Genomic DNA, 20724 nt, shown 5'->3' on the forward strand with positions numbered 1-20724 from the left:
TTCAGCAGCAGACGAGCTGAGGCAGGGGGCGGGGACGGACGATGTTACAGAGGTGGAAGTAGGTGGTCTTGGTGATGAAGAGGATATGGGGTCGGAAACTCAGCTCAGCTTCAAATAGACGCCGAGGTTGCAAACAGTCTGGATCAGCCTGAGACAGTGGCCAGGGAGGGGGATAGAGTCGGTGGCCGGGGAACAGAGTTCATGGCGAGGACCGAAGACAATGGCTTTGATCTTCACAATATTTATATGCTACCTTACTGTATCAAGATATTTCAGAGCACTTTACACTTCAACTACTTTTTCAGAGTGATGATACATGAGTAAACAAGCTGCAGAATGTGTTCGATCACTCTCCGTCACCTGATTCTACAAAAAACACAATCTCATCCAGAGACCTTTCCCCGGCAACTGATGATTTGCACAACAGCCAACCAGGGTTTCCCGTTCGGGGTTCGTGTGTCCAGGATTTGGTGATGGTGCCATCTGGCCGCAGCCGGCAGCACTGCCGGTGGAGTCAGAACACACAGAAGCTGATTTCTTTTCAAAGTGTAAATGTTTCCTGAATGTGGGCATCTGCAAATGTTTTATATGTGTGTGTGTGTAAAATAGGGCACTTTTCCAATCAGCTGTAACTGCAGTTTCTGTCACATCATCTGCCTCATCTATATTCCAGCACTGCGTGTGTATATAAATTGTAAACAATTTTACAACACCAAGTTATAGTCCAACAAATTTATTTTAAATTCCACAAGCTTTCGGAGGCTTCCTCCTTCCACACCGTTCACCTGACGAAGGAGGAAGCCTCTGAAAGCTTGTGGAATTTAAAATAAATTTGTTGGACTATAACTTGGTGTTGTAAAATTGTTTACAATTGTCAACCCCAGTCCATCTCCACATCATGTGTATATAAAGTGCACCAGCGTCCTCTACTGATCACTGTCACTAATTGCAGTGCACAATTACCGTAAAATCTAGACCATGGCACGCACATTCATATATAAAGCAGCCACTCACTCTCATAGTGGTGTTGCATGACTCCAAGGGCAAATACACCGTAGGATATGGTACTGAGCCAGTGGGTTATAGGGTTAATCCTTAATTATAGAATCTTACAGCACAGAAGGAGGCCATTTGGCCCATCGTGCCTGTGCTCAATCCAATTAGTCCCACCGTCCTCCCCCACCCCCACTCTTTCTCCAAAGCCCTGCTCATTTCTCCTTTTCAAGTATGGATCCAGGTATAATCTGTGCTGAATTATCTTAATTCAGTCACGGAATCATCGAATTTATTGCACAGAATAATTTGGATTTATATAGCGTCTTTAATCTTGAATAACATCCCAAGGTGCTTCACAGAAGCGTAATCAAGACAAAAACTGACGCCAAGCCAAAGGAGGAGATATTAGGAAGGGTGTCCAAAAGCTGGGTCAAAGAGATGGATTTTCAGGAGGAGAGAGTTGGAGGGGTTTAGGGAGGGAATTCCAGAGCTTAGGGCCGAGACACTTGAAGGCACGGCCGCCAATGGTAGGAGGAAGAAAGAGAGGGGGTGTGCAAGAGGTCAGAGTCGGAGGTGTAAGAGAGTTCGGGGAGGGGGTTGTAGGCGATGAGTCAGAAGACTTGGCTTATCGGGCCACTGCCAGTCAATGGAGAGTAAAATCGGGGGCATAAAACCGTCAGCCGACTCCATCTCATCAGTTTCCTGCCGGGTGGGTTAGGGTAAAGTTACCCCCTTAGAATCCATAATTTGAGATAAAATTAGAAAAGCACGGGTTAATCAAGGGCAGGCAACATGGGCTGTTAAAAACAAGTTGGCAAATTTTGGCGGGTTTATTTTGGAAGTGACTGGTTGGATGAAAGGAATGTGGTAGATTTCGAGCCGATGGATTTGCAGAGGACATTTGATAAAGTGCCTTCTCCAAGAGTCTTGATACAAAAATCCAGGCATACGGTACAGTCCCCACCGCTTATTGAGGGCATGTTGGTGTCAACGCGTTTTGCCCGCTATATGCGGTATAACTAAAACATTTTACAGATTTGGGGCTCAATAAACCGGCAAGAAGGACTCGCAGTAATCGCAGGTGTTCAGGGGAGGGGGTGACTGAAGGCTGCACTTTCCAATCTTGTAGTTGTTAACAGGCCCAACAGCTGACAGTGAATTCGGGAAGCTTCAATCAGCTGTTTGCACCGTTAACAGAGTCAGAAGGTCATGGGTTCGAGCCCCACTCCAGAGACTTGAGCCCATAATCCAGGCTGACACTCCCAGTTCCAGAACTGAGGGAGTGCGACACTGTCAGAGGTGCTGTCTTTCGGATGAGACGTTAAATCGAGGCCCCCTCTGCCCTCTCAGGTGGACGTAAAAGATCCCGTGACTAGTATTTCGAAGAGTTCTCCCTGGTGTCCTGGGCTAATATTTATCCCTCAACCGACATCACTAAAACAAATGATCTGGTCATTATCACGTTAGTTTGTGGGACCTTGCTGTGCACAAATTGGCTATCACTTTTCCTACATTACAACAGTGACTACACTTCAAAAGTATTTCATTGGCTGTAAAGCACTTTGGGACTTCCTGCAGCTGTGAAAGGCGCTATATAAAAGCAAGTTCTTTCCATTAACTACAACAGGTAGTAGAGACTTCAGGCAGCTTCAACCTGCTGATACGTTTAATGCAAGATCAGTTTAACCTCTATTACAATGTCTTGGTTCTATTTGTGTCTCAAAGTTGACTGGATGCCATAAGAAAAAATTGTTTTAAAAAGTTAGTAAGTACTGAGCTGTGTGAAATAGCCAGCTTGCTGCTTACAGTGTAAGTTGTGCCTTCGTAATTGACGTCTTATGGTGATAACAAATGGTTTAGCGCCATTTGCCCGATCTAGGCGGGTGTCCATGACGGTGTAAGTGATGGGGACAGCATACGAGGAAATATAGCAGCATGGGTAGAGAGTTGGTTCATGACCAAGAGTTAGGATAAATGGGTGCTGCTCGGATTGGAAGTGCTTTGGCCTGGGGTCAGTGCTTTTGTTCTTGTTCTAAGTGTACGAGTATAGGATTTTGAAATCTGCCATTGACACAAAAGCAGTTTTAACTAATAAAGAGGACTGTGATGGACTGAGGAGAACGTCGGCAGATTCATCGAAAGTGGCAAATGCAATTTAAAGTGAAACGGTGTGAAGTGACTGGGCATTATTTCCACAAGCGTGGGTCTTCAGTTGCAATCTAACTTTAGAGGAAACCATTGTTAGATGGTGAGATTTGAGATACTGTGACTATTTCCACTAGAGCAGATATTTAAAAGTTTTTTTTAAAAATGATAAAAGGTTTGATAGCATGAACTGTGAAAGACTATTTCCTCATCAGTGACGAGGTTATCAATTTAAAATTATCACTATAGAACCATAGAGCATAGAAGGGTAGGCCATTCAGCCCATCATGCCTGTGCCAGCTCTTTGAAAGAGCTATCCACAAAAGACCAGTTAAGCAGTTTTTGGTAGTTGGTCGAGGGAGGAATGGTGGCCAGGACGCAGAACTCTGGTCTTTAAATAGTGCCATGGCATCGTAACATCGACCTCAGCCACTCATGAGGCCTCTCAGTTTGACCACCTCCATCAATGCAGCACCTGCTGTCAGTTCTGTTTAAGAGCCTGAACCTTTTGAATCAGATGAGAATGCTGAGACAAGCTAACACATTTACTTCGATCAAATTGAATTACACAGAATCTAATCACCCAGGATTAATACATAAAACACACCGCAAAACGGAATGTAAACCATCAGTAGGGTTACTAAGACTTTGCCCCAAGAAACTCATGTCTTCAGTGTCACTATTACCAATTATTCTAACGTGATAAATAAGACGAGACCATTCAGCCCCTTCTGACATTCAATTAGATCACAGCTGATCTGTACCACATTTATTCACCTTTGCTCCATATCCCTCAACATCCTTACCCAACAAAAATCCATCTGCCTTGAAAACTCTAATTGAACCCCCAACCTTTTGGGGTGGGGGAGAAGAGTTGCAGATTGTGAGATAAAATGGTTCCTGATTTTGCTCCTGAACGGCCTGGCTCTAATTTTAAGAGCTTGTTTTGCATTTTTCCATCAAATCCCTTTATCATTTTTAATATCTCGATTACATCACCCCTCAACCAACTGAAAGAGCCAGACAACGAGACAAGGCTCACAGTGGAGGACAATACAAAGAGGAATGATTAAGTAAATCAAGTAATGCTTAGCTGACACTAAACTAAGTTTCTGCAGCTTGCAGATGGTAAGTGGAAGGGAAGATTGAGGGAGGTGGAATCCCATAGCTTTGAAGTCCCCGGGAATAAATTTGTTAAGAGTAGATGGCAGGATGAGTCTGGATTTCAAAGTGAAGATGAAAAACATGTATATTTGGGACTTGGTCAATGACTATACAGTAATAAACTTGCATTTCTATAGCACCTTTTACGACCTCAGGATGTCCCAAAGTGCTTTACAGCCAACAAAGTGCTTTGGAAGTGTGCTCACTGTTGTAATTTGGCGAAACACCAATTCGCAAACAGCAGTGAGATAATGACCAGATAATCTGTTTTAGTGATGTTGGTTGAGGGAAAAATATTGGCCCAGGACAATGGGGTGAGCTCCCCTGCTCCTCTTCGAATAGTGGCCGTGGGACCTTTTACATCCACCTGACAGGGCCTCGGTTTAATGTCTCATCTGAAAGGAAGCAGCTCCGACGGTGCAGCACTCCCTCCATGTTCTAAGCAGGGTCAGATCAACCCCAAATCCTAGGCTATTTGGATTTCCAGGTGCCAAACAGGATACACTAATGGATAGCTCTTCACAATGAGGGAAATGAAAATAAACACAATCTGCTGATCAGTAGAACTCTTTTATTAGTTACACTGATATGTACAGAAAACGTTTACAAACGGCGACCTCTGCGACCTCCCTTTCTGCGAGTGCTGTCCGACGGAATGGGAGTGACGTCCTCTGTCAGGGATACAAAAAAAGAGATAATCAACGAAACAGCAGGAAACCCGGCACCGCGCAGGGCAAAAAGAGCACAGCGAGTACCAGTGACGCACAAGTACCCGGGAACACCAACACAGATAGGCCGTTCAACCCATCTATTCCTTCCCACCCTTTTGTTACCCCCCCCCCCCCACAATACCCTGTTCTATTTCCATACCCCTTAATCCTCTTCTTTCTCCAAGTATTCTCGTCCATTTTAAACACCTCAATTTTCTTCCTCCTGGAGTAGAGTTTACAACCCCGTGTGTGAAGAGGTTTTTGTCTGGATTTGCTTTGAAACGGTTCAGCTTGAATTCTAAGATTACGTCTCCTCGCACTGGATTTCCCCCCACCAGAGGGAAGAGTTGATCCCTCCCAACTCCTGTCGATCCCCTTTATTATTTTAAACAACTCCATCAGATCACCCCTTCTTCTGAAATCAATACGGGTTTATTTAGTCTCTCAAAGCTCAGTTTCCTTCATCCCAATTATCACCCTGACTTTCTCCAAGGTCGGTAAATCCTTCCTACGGCAGGGGACTCTAAATTAAACACAATATTCCATATGAGGCCCGATTAATGCTCTGTATAATTGCAGTAATACTTTCTTGCTTTTAAATCCTGTAGCTTGGGATGGAGCCAGATTCCAACAGCCCTTTTCAAGCCTGTAAGTTACTGAACCCCGAGCCCCATCTGCACCTGCTGGTGTTTCCCCACGTAGACAGTGCTCCCACCTCCAGAGTGAAACACTGCTGAATGACTACTGCCCTCTTTACTGGGTCTGAGCCCAGATGTGACTCCAGTTCCACACCAACGTGATCTGAATCTTAACTGCCTTCTGAAGTGGCCTAGCAAGACACTCAGCCACACGAAACAGAAGGCAGCAGCCCATCTCAGGGCAACTAGGGATGGGCAATAAACGCCAGCTTTTCATCCCTCGAGTGACTGGGGAAAAAAAAGTATTTCTGGTGTTGTTGGCCAGGCCGGCATTTATTGCCCATCCCTAGTTGCACTGAGGTGGTGGTGATGGGCCGCCTTCTCGAACCGCTGTGGTCCTTGTGGCGATCGTACCCCCACAATCTGTTAGGGAGGGAATTCCAGGATACTGACCCAGTGATAGGAAGGAGTGACTATATACGTCCTGGTTACGATGGTCTGTGACTTGCGAGGTGATGATGTTCCCATAACATTGCCACTCTCGTCCCTCTCTCTGGTCGAGGAGGACGGTGTACTGTTGGAGCAATCTCGGCGAGTCGCTGAGTAAGTGCCAAACAGAGGCACGAAAGTCCTCAGGTACAATCCCCCCACCCCAGGCAAGGAGAACCTCCTAACTCAGCATACTGGGAACCAAGTGCAGGGCAGGTAATCATAATAGGTACAGCACAGGAGGCAGCCATTTGGCCCATCGTGCCTGTGAGAACTATCCAATTAGTCCCTTTCCCTATAGCCCTGCAAATGTTTTTCCCTTTTAAGTATTTATCCAATTCCATTTTGAAAGTTATTATTAAATCTGCTTCCACCGACCTTTCAGGCAGCGCATTCCAGATCACAACTCACCACGTTAAAAAAAAATCACACACAGGCCATCCCCACTCCTGGACTCGACGCATACAGCCCCATTCCACAGAATCATTCTAAACAGTTTGTACGTGAACATTTTAACAGGTTTGTACGTGACCAAGCGTCCCTGTCAGCCGTGGGTGCTAGACTGACAGGGATAGTATGAAACGTGTTCCTTTCTGCAGGGGGAACGACATCAGCAGCACCGAGCGGCCGCGATGTAACTACCTGCACTCTCTGGAGTGCTTTAGAAGCACACCAGTGCACCATAGGCTTTACGTTCTACCAGTAAAACATTCAACGACAAAAGGAAAAAGTCTCACCGATCCGGCCGATTTTCATCCCAGATCGAGCCAGGGCCCTCAGTGCCGACTGTGCTCCGGGCCCGGGGGTTTTGGTCCTGGAAAGAAAAATTTAACAATGCTCCAGTTATTCACATGGCAAAACGATTCACCATCTGATGGCTTACACAAGAGCGGGAATGTCCAAATGGCAGCCCCGCAGGGGAACTCAGTCCTACACATGCTTGCATTTCTCACTGCCAGGTTTGCTGTGTTTGAAAATGGCTGTCTTTGGCACTGTCACCTCATTTAGGGGAATCCTAAATCAGAACTCCCCTGGGCTGTAACTCCGATCCAAATCCTGCATCTCCTTTTTGAAGGTGTTTATGATTTATACAGTGCCCTTCACGACATCTCGAAGAGCTTTACAGCAATGAAGTACTTTCAAAGTGTAGTTACTCACTCCCTCAGTAACTGCACCAGGAGTGTCAGCTTAGATTTTGTGCTATGGAGAGGGACTTGAGAATCTCACACACAAAGTTACTGCAAATTTTTTTCTGTCCACTTCCATTTCTACTGGAGAAAATGGAACTGAGGAAAGCTCCGCACCACTCCACTTCTGAAATCAGTGACACTCTACAAACTATCTGGGACCCACAGTAGTGCTAATGAGAAGCCAGGAGTTGCACGTATTCCTGGAGGTTTGATCGCGTAATGCAATAGCTTCATGGACAATTAACGCGCAAGGTATTACACCAGTAAATTGTATTCCCGGTAAGTCCATCTCAAAGCTCTGGCGGCAAACCCCTTGTCTGATCATCTACCATAGCCATGGCCCAATGGGTAGCACTCTCTCACCTCGGAGTCAGAAGGATGTGGGTTCAAGTCCCACCCCAGAGACTTGAGCACAAAGCCGAGGCTGACAGTTCCCAGTCCAGTACTGAGAGGGTGCTGCACTATCAGAGGTGCTGTCTTTCAGATAGAAACGTGGAAAATAGGAGCAGGAGTAGGCCATTCAGCCCTTCGAGCCTGCTCTGCCATTCAATATGATCATGGCTGATCCTCTATCTCAATACCATATGCCCATGCTCTCCCCATACCCCTTGATGCCTTCCTAAATGTCCTACCCTGTATCCTGAGACCGTGACCCTCATTCCAGACCCCCCCCAGCCAGGGGAAACATCCTCCCTGCATCCAGTCTGAATGAGATCCCCTCTCAAACTAGATGGTTTCCATCCCAGGGTTTTAAAGGAAGTAGGTGAGCACATCACGGATGCCCTAACTATAATCTTTCAAAGTTCTCTAGATTCAGGAACTGTCCCTCCAGATTGGAAAATTGCACATGTCACTCTGCTTTTTAAAGAAAGGAGAGAGAGGGAAACCAGGGAATTATAGACCAGTTAGCCTAACATCTGTTGTGGGGAAAATGCTGGAGTCTATAATTAAGGATAGGGTGACTGAACATCGAGAATTTTCAGTTAATCAGGGAGAGCCAGCATGGATTTGTGAAAGGTAGGTCATACCTGACAAACCTGACTGAATTTTTTGAAGAAGTAACTAAAGTAGTGGACAGGGGAATGTCAATGGATGTTATTTATATGGACTTCCAGAAGTCATTTGATAAAGTCCCACATAAGAGACTGTTAGCTAAGATAGAGGCCTATGGAATAGAGGGAAAAATACAGATTTGGTTAGGAAGTTGGCTGAGCGAAAGGCGACAGAGAGTAGGGATAATGGGAAGGTACTCACATTGGCAGGATGTGACTAGTGGAGTCCCGCAGGGATCTGTCTTGGGGCCTCAATTATTCACAATATTTATTAACGACTTAGATGAAGGCATAGAAAGTCTCATATTGAAGTTTGCCGATGACAAAGATTGGTGGCATTGTAAGATGAAAACATAAAATTACAAAGCGATATTGATAGATTAGTTGAATGGGCAAAACTGTGGCAAATGGAATTCAACACAGACAAACGTGAGGTCATCCACTTTGGATCAAAAAGGATAGAACAAGGTACTTTCCAAATAGTAAAAAGTTAAAAACAGTGGATGTCCAAAGGGACTTAGGGGTTCAGGTACATCGATCATTGAAGTGTCATGAACAGGTGCAGAAAATAATCAAGGCAGTTAATGGAATGCTGGCCTTTATATCTAGAGGATGAGAGTACAAAAGCCTGGTTAGACCGCACCTGGAGTACTGAGCGCAGTTCTGGGCACCGCACCTTCGGAAGGACATATTGGCCTTGGAGGGAGTGCAGCGTAGGTTTACTAGAATGATACCCGGACTTCAAGGGTTAAGTTACGAGGAGAGATTACACAAATTGGGGTTGTATTCTCTGGAGTTTCGACGGTTAAGGGGTGATCTGATCGAAGTTTACAAGATATTAAGGGGAACAGATAGGGTGGATAGAGAGAAACTATTTCCGCTGGTTGGGGATTCTAGGAGCAGGGGGCACAGTCTAAAAATTAGAGCCAGACCTTTCAGGAGCGAGATTAGAAAACATTTCTACACACAAAGGGTGGTAGAAGTTTGGAACTCTCTTCCGCAAACAGCAATTGATACTAGCTCAATTGCTAAATTTAAATCTGAAATTGATAGCTTTTTGGCAACCAAAGGTATTAAGGGATATGGGCCAAAGGCAGGTATATGGAGTTAGATCACAGATCAGCCACAATCTTGTCAAATGGCGAAGCAGGCACGAGGGGCTGAATGGCCTACTCCTGTTTCCTATGTTCCTATATTCTTCTAAACTCGAGTGAATACAGGCAGAGTTGACCCAATCGCTCCTCATATGACAGTCCTGCCATCCCAGGAATCAGTCTGGTGAACCTTTAGGGCAAGTATATCCTTTCTTAGGTAAGGAGACCAAAACTGCACACAATACTCCAAGTGTGGTCTCAACAAGGCCCTGTATAACTGCAGTAAGACATCCTTGCTCCTGAACTCAAATCCTCTTGCAATCAAGGCCAACATACCATTTGCCTTCCTAAATGCTTGCTGCACCTGCATGTTTGCTTTCAGTGACTGGTGTACAAGGACACCCAGGTCCTTTTGTACAAATAACATTTCCCAATCTATCATCATTTAAATAATACTCTGCCTTTCTGTTTTTCCTTCCGATAACTTCACATTTATCCACATTATACTGCATCTGCAACTTGTCTAAATCACCTTGAAGCCTCTTTGCATCCTCCTCAACTCACGATCCCACCTCGTTTTGTGTCGTCAGCAAACTTGGAAATATTACATTTGGTTCCCTCATCCAAATCATTGATATATATTGTGAATAGCTGGGGCCCAAGCACTGATCCCTGCGGTACCCCACTAGTCACCGCCTGCCACCCCGAAAAAGACCCATTTATTCCTACTCTCTGTTTCCTGTCTGTCAACCAATGTTCAATCCATGCCAGTGTGTTACCACCAATCTCATGTGCTTTAATTTTGCACACTAACCTCTTGTGTGGGACTTTATCAAAGGCCTTCTGAAAATCCAAATACACCACATCCACTGGTTCGCCCCTATCTATTCTACCAGTTACATCCTCAAAAAACTCCAGTAGGTTTGTCAAACACGATTTCCCTTTCATAAATCCATGTTGACTTTGTCTAATCACATTAATATTTTCTAAATATCCTGGATGAGATGGTAAAATGGATGCCTGCCCTCTCAGGTGGACGTGTAAGATCCCAGGGCACTATTTCGAAGAAGAGCAGGGGAGTTCTCCCCTGGTGTCCTGGGGCCGATATTTATCCTTCAATCAACATCACTGAAAAAAACGACAGATAATCTGGACATTATCTCATTGCTGTTTCCAATTCTGCAAAAACACAATCTCAACCAGAGACCTTTCCCGGCAACTGGTGATTCACACAACAGCCAACCAGGGTTTCCTGTTTGGGGGTTTGTGTTTCCAGGACTTGGTGATGGTGCCATCTGTATGCAGCTGACAGCAGTGCCGGTGGAGTCAGAACACTCAGAAGCTGATTTCATTTCTCTGTGTAAGTGCTTCCTAAATGTGTCATTATCACACTGCTGTTTGCAGGACCTGGATGTGGGTGAATTAGCTGCCACGTTTCTACATTACAATAGTGACTACACTTCAAAGCGCTTTGGGATGTCCTGAGGTTGTGAAAGGCACTATAGAAATGCAAGTCAGTCTTTCTTACCACTTTTGGAATGCCTGGCTTACACTTCTCTACTGCAGAGACTAGGTGCTAACCAGGAGGCATGAGGCCATCAGGTGCAGCCCTCCCCCTACCAATCCCCTTCCAACAGCAGGGAGACCCTCCCCACTCAACATACTGGGAACTAAGTGCAGTGCAGGTAAGTGCGCACGCACATGCACAGCTCCATTCCAAACACTTTGTACGTGACCAAGCGTCCCTGTCAGCCGTATGTGCTAAACAGACAAGGATAGTATGAAACGTGTTCCTTTCTGCAGGGGGAACGACATCAACAGCACCGAGCAGCCACGATGTAACAAATCCTGCACTCTGGGGTGCTTCCGGTCATCTATGGGGTACTGAGCGTGTACAAGGTCAATGTTAAATCCATTCGTTATATGTTACTACAATGTTTGGAAAAGCTATTAAGGTTGCATTTGCTGACACCACATCATAGAAAATTAAAGATTTGCAAAATTCTAACTGTAAAATTGCAGGTTTGGATACAGCACACCATTTTTGACCCTCTGTTTCGATTCCAAAGCAAAGTGTACGCACTATCAACCTCCCGCTCCCTCAAAAATACCCTCTTATTGTAATCCAGATTTAATCAAGCGTTATAATAAATCACTAGAACAGCTGCTTTCTAAACAACTGCCTAGAGATTGAATGCACATTTCAGCAAGTTCAGGTCAGTCCCTCCCCCAGAAACTCCACTAACACACATTCTGGAGGCTGTGCGCATCTCAAGAGAGCCAGCAGTTACCCAGGGGTCTATCGTGTCAGCTGTGAGCCCATAATCCAGGCTGACACTCCCGGAGGGCCAGTGCTGAGGGAGCGCTGCACTGTCGGAGGGGTCACCTTACAGATGTGATGTTAAACCAAGGCCCCATCAGGTAGACATAAAAGATCTCACGCCCTTATTCAAAGAAGGGCAGGGGAATTCTACCCGTGACCTCAGCCAATATGTATCCCTCAACCAACATCACTAAATGTAAGGAATCTTACAACACCAGGTTATAGTCCAACTGTTTTATTTGAAAATCACAAGCTTTCGGAGGCATTCTCCTTCGTCAGGTGAGTGACACAGATTACCTGGTCATTTATCTCATTGCTGTTTGTGGGAGCTTGCTGCGCGCAAATTGGCTGCTGTGTTTCCCCACATTATAATATTGACTATACTTCAAAAGTACTTCACTGGCTGTAACGCCCTTTGAGATGTCCTGAGATCATGAAAGGTGCTATATAAACCCAAGTTGCTTTGTTCTTTCTTTAAGTTTCCTGGCTGTGAGATGCTCTGCATATACCCCATGAAGGGGGGTGGGGGGAAAAAAGAGAAGGGGGGATTTGTACAGTGTCCTCATGACTACTAAAAATTCGCACTGTGGAAATGTTTCCAACTTTATCACTTTACCCACCCTCTCTGTCTCCCTCTCTTCTTTAAAGTCATAAACCAGCACAGTACAGAGCACTAACCTGTTGCCTCCGGTGGCGCGCAGTTTGATGTGTAGGGCCGTGATCCCCAGCTCCTTGCATCTCTGCGACACGTCCTGAGCAGCCAACATGGCGGCGTACGGGGAGGACTCGTCTCGGTCCGCCTTCACCTTCATGCCGCCGGTAACGCGGCAGATGGTCTCCCTGCGACAAATGCAGCCAGGTCACAATCAGAAGGAAGGTTCAAAGAGTTCAAACGCGACAAAAAGCGCAACCCGCTTCAACAGGGGTCCTTCCGCTGGGCCATCCCGCCGGCCTGTGGCAAGAATCCTGCTCCGTTACCAGAGTTAAACCCACCTGACGAGGGAAATCGGGACAGGTTAGCTCGTTCCGTGGCCGCTCTTCACGCCCGACCCGTAGTGAACATCTGGTGAGCAGGGATATCACAGCCAATCGCACTACTGTCTTCACCTCGTGACCATACACGTGCACCTTCCGGTCACCAGGTAGTGATCATGCACGGGGACACACAATGATTGACCAGAGGCTGGCTGAGATCAAACCATTCTTCACGTATGACCTCAGCAAGCGTCAGCAAGCTATTCAACTTCAGAGCCCTTCAGTCTGACCCCACCCTCACCCAACATCCGAACACAGACACTTTCCGCCAAAAGTCACAGCAGCAACCCATGGCCCATTACAATCTCACTGCCTCGGGGCGGAAAAGGCCGAATGTGGTGCCCAAGCTGAGATCAGTGCAGATTGGCTTCAGTACTGTACGGGCAGTAACTTTACACTAGGCCATTAGGATACTGCAGCCTCAAATCCCAAACGTCACGTACAGGAACGGTTTATAGGTTTGTACGTGACCAAGCGTCCCTGCCAGCCGTAAGTGCTAGACTGACAAGGATAGTATGAAACGTGTTCCTTTTTGCAGGGGGAACGACATCAACAGCACTGAGCAGCCACGATGTAACAAATCCTGCACTCGAGGGCACTGCCTAGCGTCATCTTAGGGCTACTGATCACAGGAGCAGTGTTACTCTGGTAAATATTTACATTAATACCCTGCACAACTGCTGTAAAAAGCTGCAAATAATTAATATTCTATATGTAACACTGACGTAACGGGCATATTTCATATACACCGACCACCCCTCAGTGCCTCGCCCAAGTACTCAGTCTGTGTAACAGGCTAGTCGGGGAGTAGCAGCAGGCTATTCAAATGCAGAGGCTATCACAGCTCTCTCTCGCTCTCTCTCGTCGCTGACCAGAGATCAGGAGCCGATCCTGGCCAATTTTCCCTTCTCTTTAGCCCAGTGGTGCCGAGGCCTACTAAACCCTGCACAGACCAAGGATCAAACCTGGCATATACGGTTCAGCGTTGCACTGGGCAATGCCCTTACCCACTAACCCAACCGGGGAAGGGGGCTTTCCATCCCTTCAGTTTGTGTACATGGCCCACATACAGGAAAGATAACTGTCAGGGAACAATGAACAGGCTGAGACTCTCTTCTCTAAAGAGAAGACTGACAGGTGACCTATTAGAGGTCTTTAAGATTATGAAAGGGTTTGATAGGGTGGACGTAGAGATGATGTTTCCACTTGTGGGTGAGTCCAAAACTAGAGGTCATAAATATAAGATAGTCGCTAATAAATCCAATAGGGAATTCAGGAGAAACTTCTTTACTCAGAGTGGTTAGAATGTGGAACTCGCTAACACAAGGAGTAGTTGAGGCAAATATAATCGATGCATTTTAGGGGAAGCTAGATAAGCAGGCGAGGGAGAGAGGAATGGAAGGATATCCTGATAGGGTGAGATGAAGTAAGGTGGAGGGAGGCTCGTGTGGGGCAATAACAATTTGCATTTACACAGCACCTGTAACGTAGTGAAATATCTCAAGAAGCCTCACAGGAGCCATTATCAAACAAAATGTGACACCGAGCCACATAAGGAGATATCAGGACAGGTGGAGGTAGGTTTTAAGGAGCTTCTTATAAGGAGAGGTAGAGAGGCTTACGGAGTGAATTCCAGAGCTTAGGGCCTCGGCAGCTGAAGGCACGGCTGCCACTGGTGGAGTGATGGAAATCAGGGATGAGCAAGAGGCCAGAACTGGAGGAGCTCAGAGATCTCAGCGGGTTGTAGGGCTGGAGGAGGTGACAGAGATAGGAAGGGGAGAGGCCATGGAGGGATTTGAATACAAGGATGAGAATTTTTTAAATCGAGGCGTTCCCGGACCGGTAACCAATGTAGGTCAGCGAGCAGAGGGGTGATGGGTGAACGGGACTTAGTGCGAGTTAGGATATGGGCAGCAGAGTTTTGGAAGAGCTCAAGTTTATGGAGGGTGGAGGATGGGAGGCCGGCCAGGACAGCATTAGGGTTGGAATAGTCAAGTCTAGAAGTAACAAAGGCAAGGTTGAGGGTTTCAGCAGCAGATGAGCTGAGGCAGGGGCAGAGACGTGCGATGTTACGAAGGTGGAAATAGATGGTGATGGAGTGGATATGCGGTCGGAAGCTCCTCTCAGGGTCCAAAAGGAAGGCAAGGTTGCAAACAGTCTGGATCAGCCTCAGACAGTGGCCAGGGAGAGGGTGGAGTCGGTGGTGAGGGAACCGAGTTTGTGGCGGGGACCAAAGACAATGGCTTCGGTCTTCCCAATATTTAGTTGGAGGAAATTTTTGCTCATCCAGTACTGAATGTTGGACAGGCAGTGTGACAAATCAGAGACAGTGGAGGGGTCGAGAGGTGGAGGTGAGGTAGAGCTGGGTGTCATCAGCGTACATGTGGAATCTGACTTTGTGATTTCGGATGATGTCGCTGAGGGGCAGCATGTAGACGAGAAATAGGAGGGGGCCAAGGACAGATCCGTGGGGGATCCAGAGGTAACGGTGCGGGAGCGGGAAGGGAAGCCATTGCAGGTGATTCTCTGGCTACGACTGGATAGATAAGAATGGAACCAGGTGAGCGCAGTCCCACCCAGCTGGAGAACGGAGGAGAGGCGTTGGAGGAGGATGGAGTGGTCAACCGTGTCAAAGGCTGCAGACAGGTCGGGAAGGATGAGGAGGGATAGTTTACCATTGTCAGTCATATTGGACGTCATTTGTGACTTTGATAAGGGCCATTTCAGTACTGTGACGGGGGCAAAAACCTGATTGGAGGGATTCAAACATGATATTGCGAGAAAGATGGGCATGGGTTTGGGAGCTGACACGTTCAAGGACTCGAGAGGAAAGGGAGTGGTAGTTTGCAAGGACAGAGAGGTCAAGGGTGGCATTTTTGAGGAGGGGGTGATGACGGCAGATTTGAAGGAGGGACAGTATCCAAGGAGAGTGAAAAACATCAGCTAAAATTGGGGCCAGGAATGGCAGGTGGGTGGGAATAGGGTCGGGGCGGCAGGATGTGGGTCTCATTGGCAAGATGAGCTTGAAGAGGGTATGAGGTAAGAAACTAGCGAAAGATGCAATTTCGGGGCTAGGGCAGGGGGGAACCGTAGGGGAAGTTTGGCTCGGTGGGCTAGGGGAAGGGAGGGAAGTGACAGAGGCAGCTGAACGGACGGTCCCAGTCACAGAGAAGTCCATGAGGTCCTTGCACTTCTTGAAGGAGGCGAGGGTGGAGGAGACAGGGGTTTAAGACGACTGTAGCGCCGAGAAGCCTGGGGTTATCTTTGCATTGAAGGATGATAAGCAGAACAGTCAGGCCGAACGGCTTGATCCTGCACTGTGATCTTGAACAATCCAAACGCTATGGGGTGGGGAAGGGTGGAGCATTCCAAAGCCGAGCCCCCACTGAACGAGGAAGGATTAAAGAAACAATCCACAAATGGTGGATATTAACCGCAATCAAAGGCAAGTGCCGATTCCCAGCGGCAGGTCACACTCAGACCTCTCACATGTTCCCTCTCAGACGCTGGCTGACCCTCTTGTGCGTTTGCAGCGGTTTCTAACTCTCTTCCACAACACTCGCTAAATATTTTTTTGTTTTAACTCCTACTCACTTGCCGGACAGGTCTGTTACGTGGACAAAAGTATCGTTGAAGGAAGCGAAGATGTGGCAAACTCCGAAAACGTTCTCTCCCTCGGCGACCTGCGGTCCCAAGCTGATCACCTGCTCCTCCTTCTTTTCTTTACCCTTACGAGGAGCCATTCTGAAAGAGGAGAGCACAACATCAATGCAGCACGAGCTACAGAAACGGAAAGCTCCAAACTCTGCACCCCACGGCCGCTTTTCTCTCAGAACTAAGTTATTCATAATCCATCACGTGCTCACAACCATGAAAGGTTTCGATAGGAGTGTATCGGGAAAAAGTAATCCTATTGGCCAGTAAGCCGGTAACTAGAGGGCGTTAACCGTAAATCACCACCAAAAGAACGAAGGGAGAGATCAAGAGAATTTTTTTTTTAAAAAACAGGGTTGCCGAATCACTAAAAGAACACATGATCTGGTCATTATCACAGTGTGGGATCCTGCTGTGCATAAATTGACTGCCGCGTTTCCTACATTATAACAGTGACTACACTTCAAAAATTACTTCATTGGCTGTAAAGCACTTTGGGATGTCCTGAGGTCGTGAAAGGCGCTATATAAACGCAAGTCTTTCGTTTTCAATGAGGATAAATATTTGAAAAGGATAACACGAGTGTGGACAAAGAGCGGGGGATTAAGTGGACCGTTCTTTCAGACAGCCGGCATCCTCCTGTGCTGGAAATCTCTGACTCAACGCTGATATACAACCTCTGCATTAAAAGTTAATGTTAAACCATTTACACTGATACTTATTTTAGGACTTAGCTGCTAACGGCTTGATTGGGACGGGGAGAAGTAAACCTCCTTGCCCAGGGTTCGGACATGCTTTTACAACACAATTATCACAAGACGGTAAACTCGTGCGTTCTGTCCTCCGTTCCATTTGAAAGTATAACCGTGCAACTGCTGCCAGATTCACCAGCTCAGCTTCTGGCTGGTGGGGGGGGAAAGAGCAGCAGTGGGAGAGCAGGACATCTCACCATTCACGCATTAAACGTGAAGCAAGTACGAGAACGATTAGCGGGTTTGTACGTGACCAAGCGTCCCTGCCAGCCGTGGGTGCTGGACTGACAGGGATAGTATGAAACGTGTTCCTTTCTGCAGGGGGAACGACATCAGCAGCACCGAGCAGCCACGATGTAACTACCTGCACTTTTAGCTTTCTGATCTGAACACGTACAGACTGCTAACCCACATTATCCCACAAGCTACGTGCTGCGAGCACAGCATGAACTGGAATCTGGGACAACTCAGCAGCTGTATCTGTGCATAAAAATTAAAAACTCACAACATTGCTGCACATTTAGTTCTCACCAATTTATTTACTAAACTTGGTATTTTATTCTAACGGAAAACATTGATTTTTCTTTTAAAAAACTGTTTTCTGCTTTGTATATGTTTCAGATTCCTGCAAATGACAGAGTCACTGTGATTTAGCAATAAGTTAGAAAATAAACAGCTTGACGTACACAACCAGTTTGTGTTTGGTCTCTCTCACTTTCCGATCATAATTAAATCTCCTACAAAGAGAGGCTGTTTTCCAGCTCCCCTTATTTTGTAGAGATTAAAAAAAACTGCAAATACAGGAAATCTGAATACAGGTAATATAAGAACAGAAAATGCTGGACATGCAACGCAAGGATACCAGAATGAGTAAAGACAGGTTATGGATAAAAACAGAAAATGCTGGAAACACTCAGCCGGTCAGGCAGTATCCGCGGAGATAAACAGAGTTCACGTTTCAGGTCGATGACCTTTCATTGTTTTAGGCGTAGACTTTGTCAAATGAATGAAGTGTTTCTACCCAAAACACTCACCTGTCCTTTCGCTTTCAGACACTGACAGTGTCTGCTGAGTGTTTCCAGCATTTCTTGCTGCTTTCCTGGTTACTGCAGCACTTTCACAGCATGTTTATGTACAATGTTCATGAAAAAAAATCCAACAGCCGTGGCTCAGTGGGTAAGCACTCTCCCCGAGCCAGAAAGTTGTGGGTTCAAGTCCCACTCCAGGGATCTGAGCCCATCACTCAGGCTGACACTCCCAGTGCAGTACTGAGGCAGTGCTGTACTGTCATCGGTGCCGTCTTTCAGATGAGACGTTAGAGTAAGGCCCTCACAGGTGGTAAAAATCCACAGCACTGTTTCAAAAAATAACATCAAGATAATTGGCAAAAGAACCAAAGGGAGAGGAGAGAAAAAAATTTTACGCAGCAAGGTGCAATGAAAGGGCGGTGGAAGCAGATTCACGAGTAACTTGCATTTATTTTGCTCCATTAACATCGTAAAACATCCTGAGGCACTTCACAGGAGTGTAATCAGACAAAACGTGACAATGAGCCACATGAGGAGATATTAACACAGGTGACCAAAAGCTTGGTCAAAGAGGTAGGTTTAAAGGAGAGAGAGAGAGGGGCAGAGGCTGCAAGGCTACGGACCGGGTGCTGGAAGGTGGGATTAGAATGGGCACCCGGTTGTTCTTCGAGCCGGCGCGGACACGACGGGCCGAATGGCCCCCTTCTGTATCGTTTCTATGGTTCTACAGAGGTTTGGGGAGGGAATTCCAGAGCCGAAGACACGGTCGCCAGCGGTGGAGCGATGGGAATCAGGGAATGCGCAGGAGGTCGGAATTGGAGCAACTTTCAAAACAAAAAGGGGGGGGGGGGGGGAAATTGGAGATATACTTCGAAAGGGGGGAAAAAAACTGCAGGCACGGGCAGGATGGGCCGAACGGCCTCCTCCTCTGCTGTGAGATTCCAGGAATTCTCCCCGGGTGTGTCCTGGGGGCCAATCCCTCAAAACCAGTTTAAAAAACACACACACACACACACAGGATCGGCTCAATCATCAGACTGCGGATTGTGGGATCTTGCTGTGCGCAAACATTAAAATAGCGGCGGAGGGAGGGCGAGAGGCGGGAATTTCCTCATTTCCATCTCCCGTTTGAACATTTCGCGGGGTTTTACCCCCTTTTATAATCGCCCGTCTCCCCCCCCCCTCCTCCTCCTCCTTCTCCTTCTCACACGCCGCCCCGGGGCCCGGCTACAGCCCGGGGGATTCACCCTCCGCCAGGCCGGGGATTCACCCTCCGCCAGGCCGGGGATTCACCCTCCGCCAGCCCGGGGATTCGGCCCTTCTCGCTTTCTCCTTCTCCGATCCCCACTCTCAGCGCAAACCCATCGCCCTCCCTCCCCCCACCCACCCACCCACCCCGGACCGCCCTGGTTAGAAACGCGGCGCCGCCGGCCCGGGGCCTAGCGCTCCTCTCCCTCCTCCTCCTCCTTAATTGTTAATCCTTTCAATAAAACATCGTCCGCCCGCCCGATTCCGCCTGATATCGGCAGGCGGCGGTTAGCCGGTGAGGTGGAAGCGGATGATCGGCCCCGCCGGGGTGTTTTTAGCGGCGGATGGCGCCGGATTGCGGCCGCCGCTCGGCCCTACCTGTCTCTCTTCCACCAGAGCTGCGAGGAGAAAGGGAGGTCAGAGGGTGCGGGGGAGGGGCAAAGGTCACCCCCACACCCCAGGGCTCACGGGAAAATAAAACATTCCTCTCACAACTCTTTATTTTTAAGGACGCTTAGCGGTTTTTAATGTGCTGAAATATTTGATCAAAACTCGTTGGAATGAAATTAAATTTATGGCGAGAGAAAATTCTTTCTTAAATCAAAAAAAACCCGTGGTTTTAAATGCCCCGCACAAAGATGGCGACTGCAGTGAGGGGCAGTCTGCGGCTACGGACACCGTTCATGGACAAAACTCCCGGCAGCGACAAACTTCAAAACTGCGAATGATTTTTGTTTATTGTAAACAATTTTACAACACCAAGTTATAGTCCAGCAATTTTATTTTAAATTCACAAGCTTTCGGAGGCTTCCTCCTTCCTCAGGTGAACGATGTCGAAAATGAGGAAGGAGGAAGCCTCCGAAAGCTTGTGAATTTAAAATAAAATTGCTGGACTATAACTTGGTGTTGTAAAATTGTTTACAATTGTCAACCCCAGTCCATCACCGGCATCTCCACATCATAATTTTTGTTTAGAGCTAGAGGCTTAATCACATTTAACGCCGCCTTTCACATATGTATGACCACATTAATCTATTCCACTTCGAGAAAAGCAGTTCTGCTTTGGAAAAAATTAACAGGCACAGAATCTCCCTCGCCTCCTTGTTTTATCCCATTTAAAAAACTCACATTTTAATGTCTGAAAATGCTTCCCACAAGTTACTTTTGGTGTGTGGTTACTGTTATGTTTGCAAAAGCAGGAACCAA

At 47.0% G+C, this 20724-nt stretch overlaps 1 protein-coding gene and 1 non-coding gene across 2 annotated transcripts; both read right to left on the reverse strand.

The window, feature by feature from the left end:
• Nucleotides 1-4856: 4856 nt before the first annotated feature.
• Nucleotides 4857-19995, reverse strand: rps14 (ribosomal protein S14). The gene is made up of 5 exons (XM_067995981.1): nt 19897-19995; nt 16431-16580; nt 12480-12641; nt 6880-6956; nt 4857-4976 (listed from the first exon to the last, which is right to left on the reverse strand). The coding sequence occupies exons 2-5, from the start codon at nt 16577-16579 to the stop codon at nt 4909-4911; spliced, it is 456 nt and encodes a 151-aa protein (XP_067852082.1). The 5' UTR covers nt 16580; nt 19897-19995; the 3' UTR covers nt 4857-4908.
• LOC137332651 (small nucleolar RNA SNORA63) lies at nt 13297-13425 on the reverse strand. Its single transcript, XR_010965706.1, has one exon. It is a non-coding gene; the product is annotated as a small nucleolar RNA SNORA63 (small nucleolar RNA).
• Nucleotides 19996-20724: the final 729 nt, after the last annotated feature.

The sequence above is a fragment of the Heptranchias perlo genome, chromosome 14 (assembly GCF_035084215.1).
Source record: "Heptranchias perlo isolate sHepPer1 chromosome 14, sHepPer1.hap1, whole genome shotgun sequence".
Classification (NCBI taxonomy): domain Eukaryota; kingdom Metazoa; phylum Chordata; class Chondrichthyes; order Hexanchiformes; family Hexanchidae; genus Heptranchias; species Heptranchias perlo.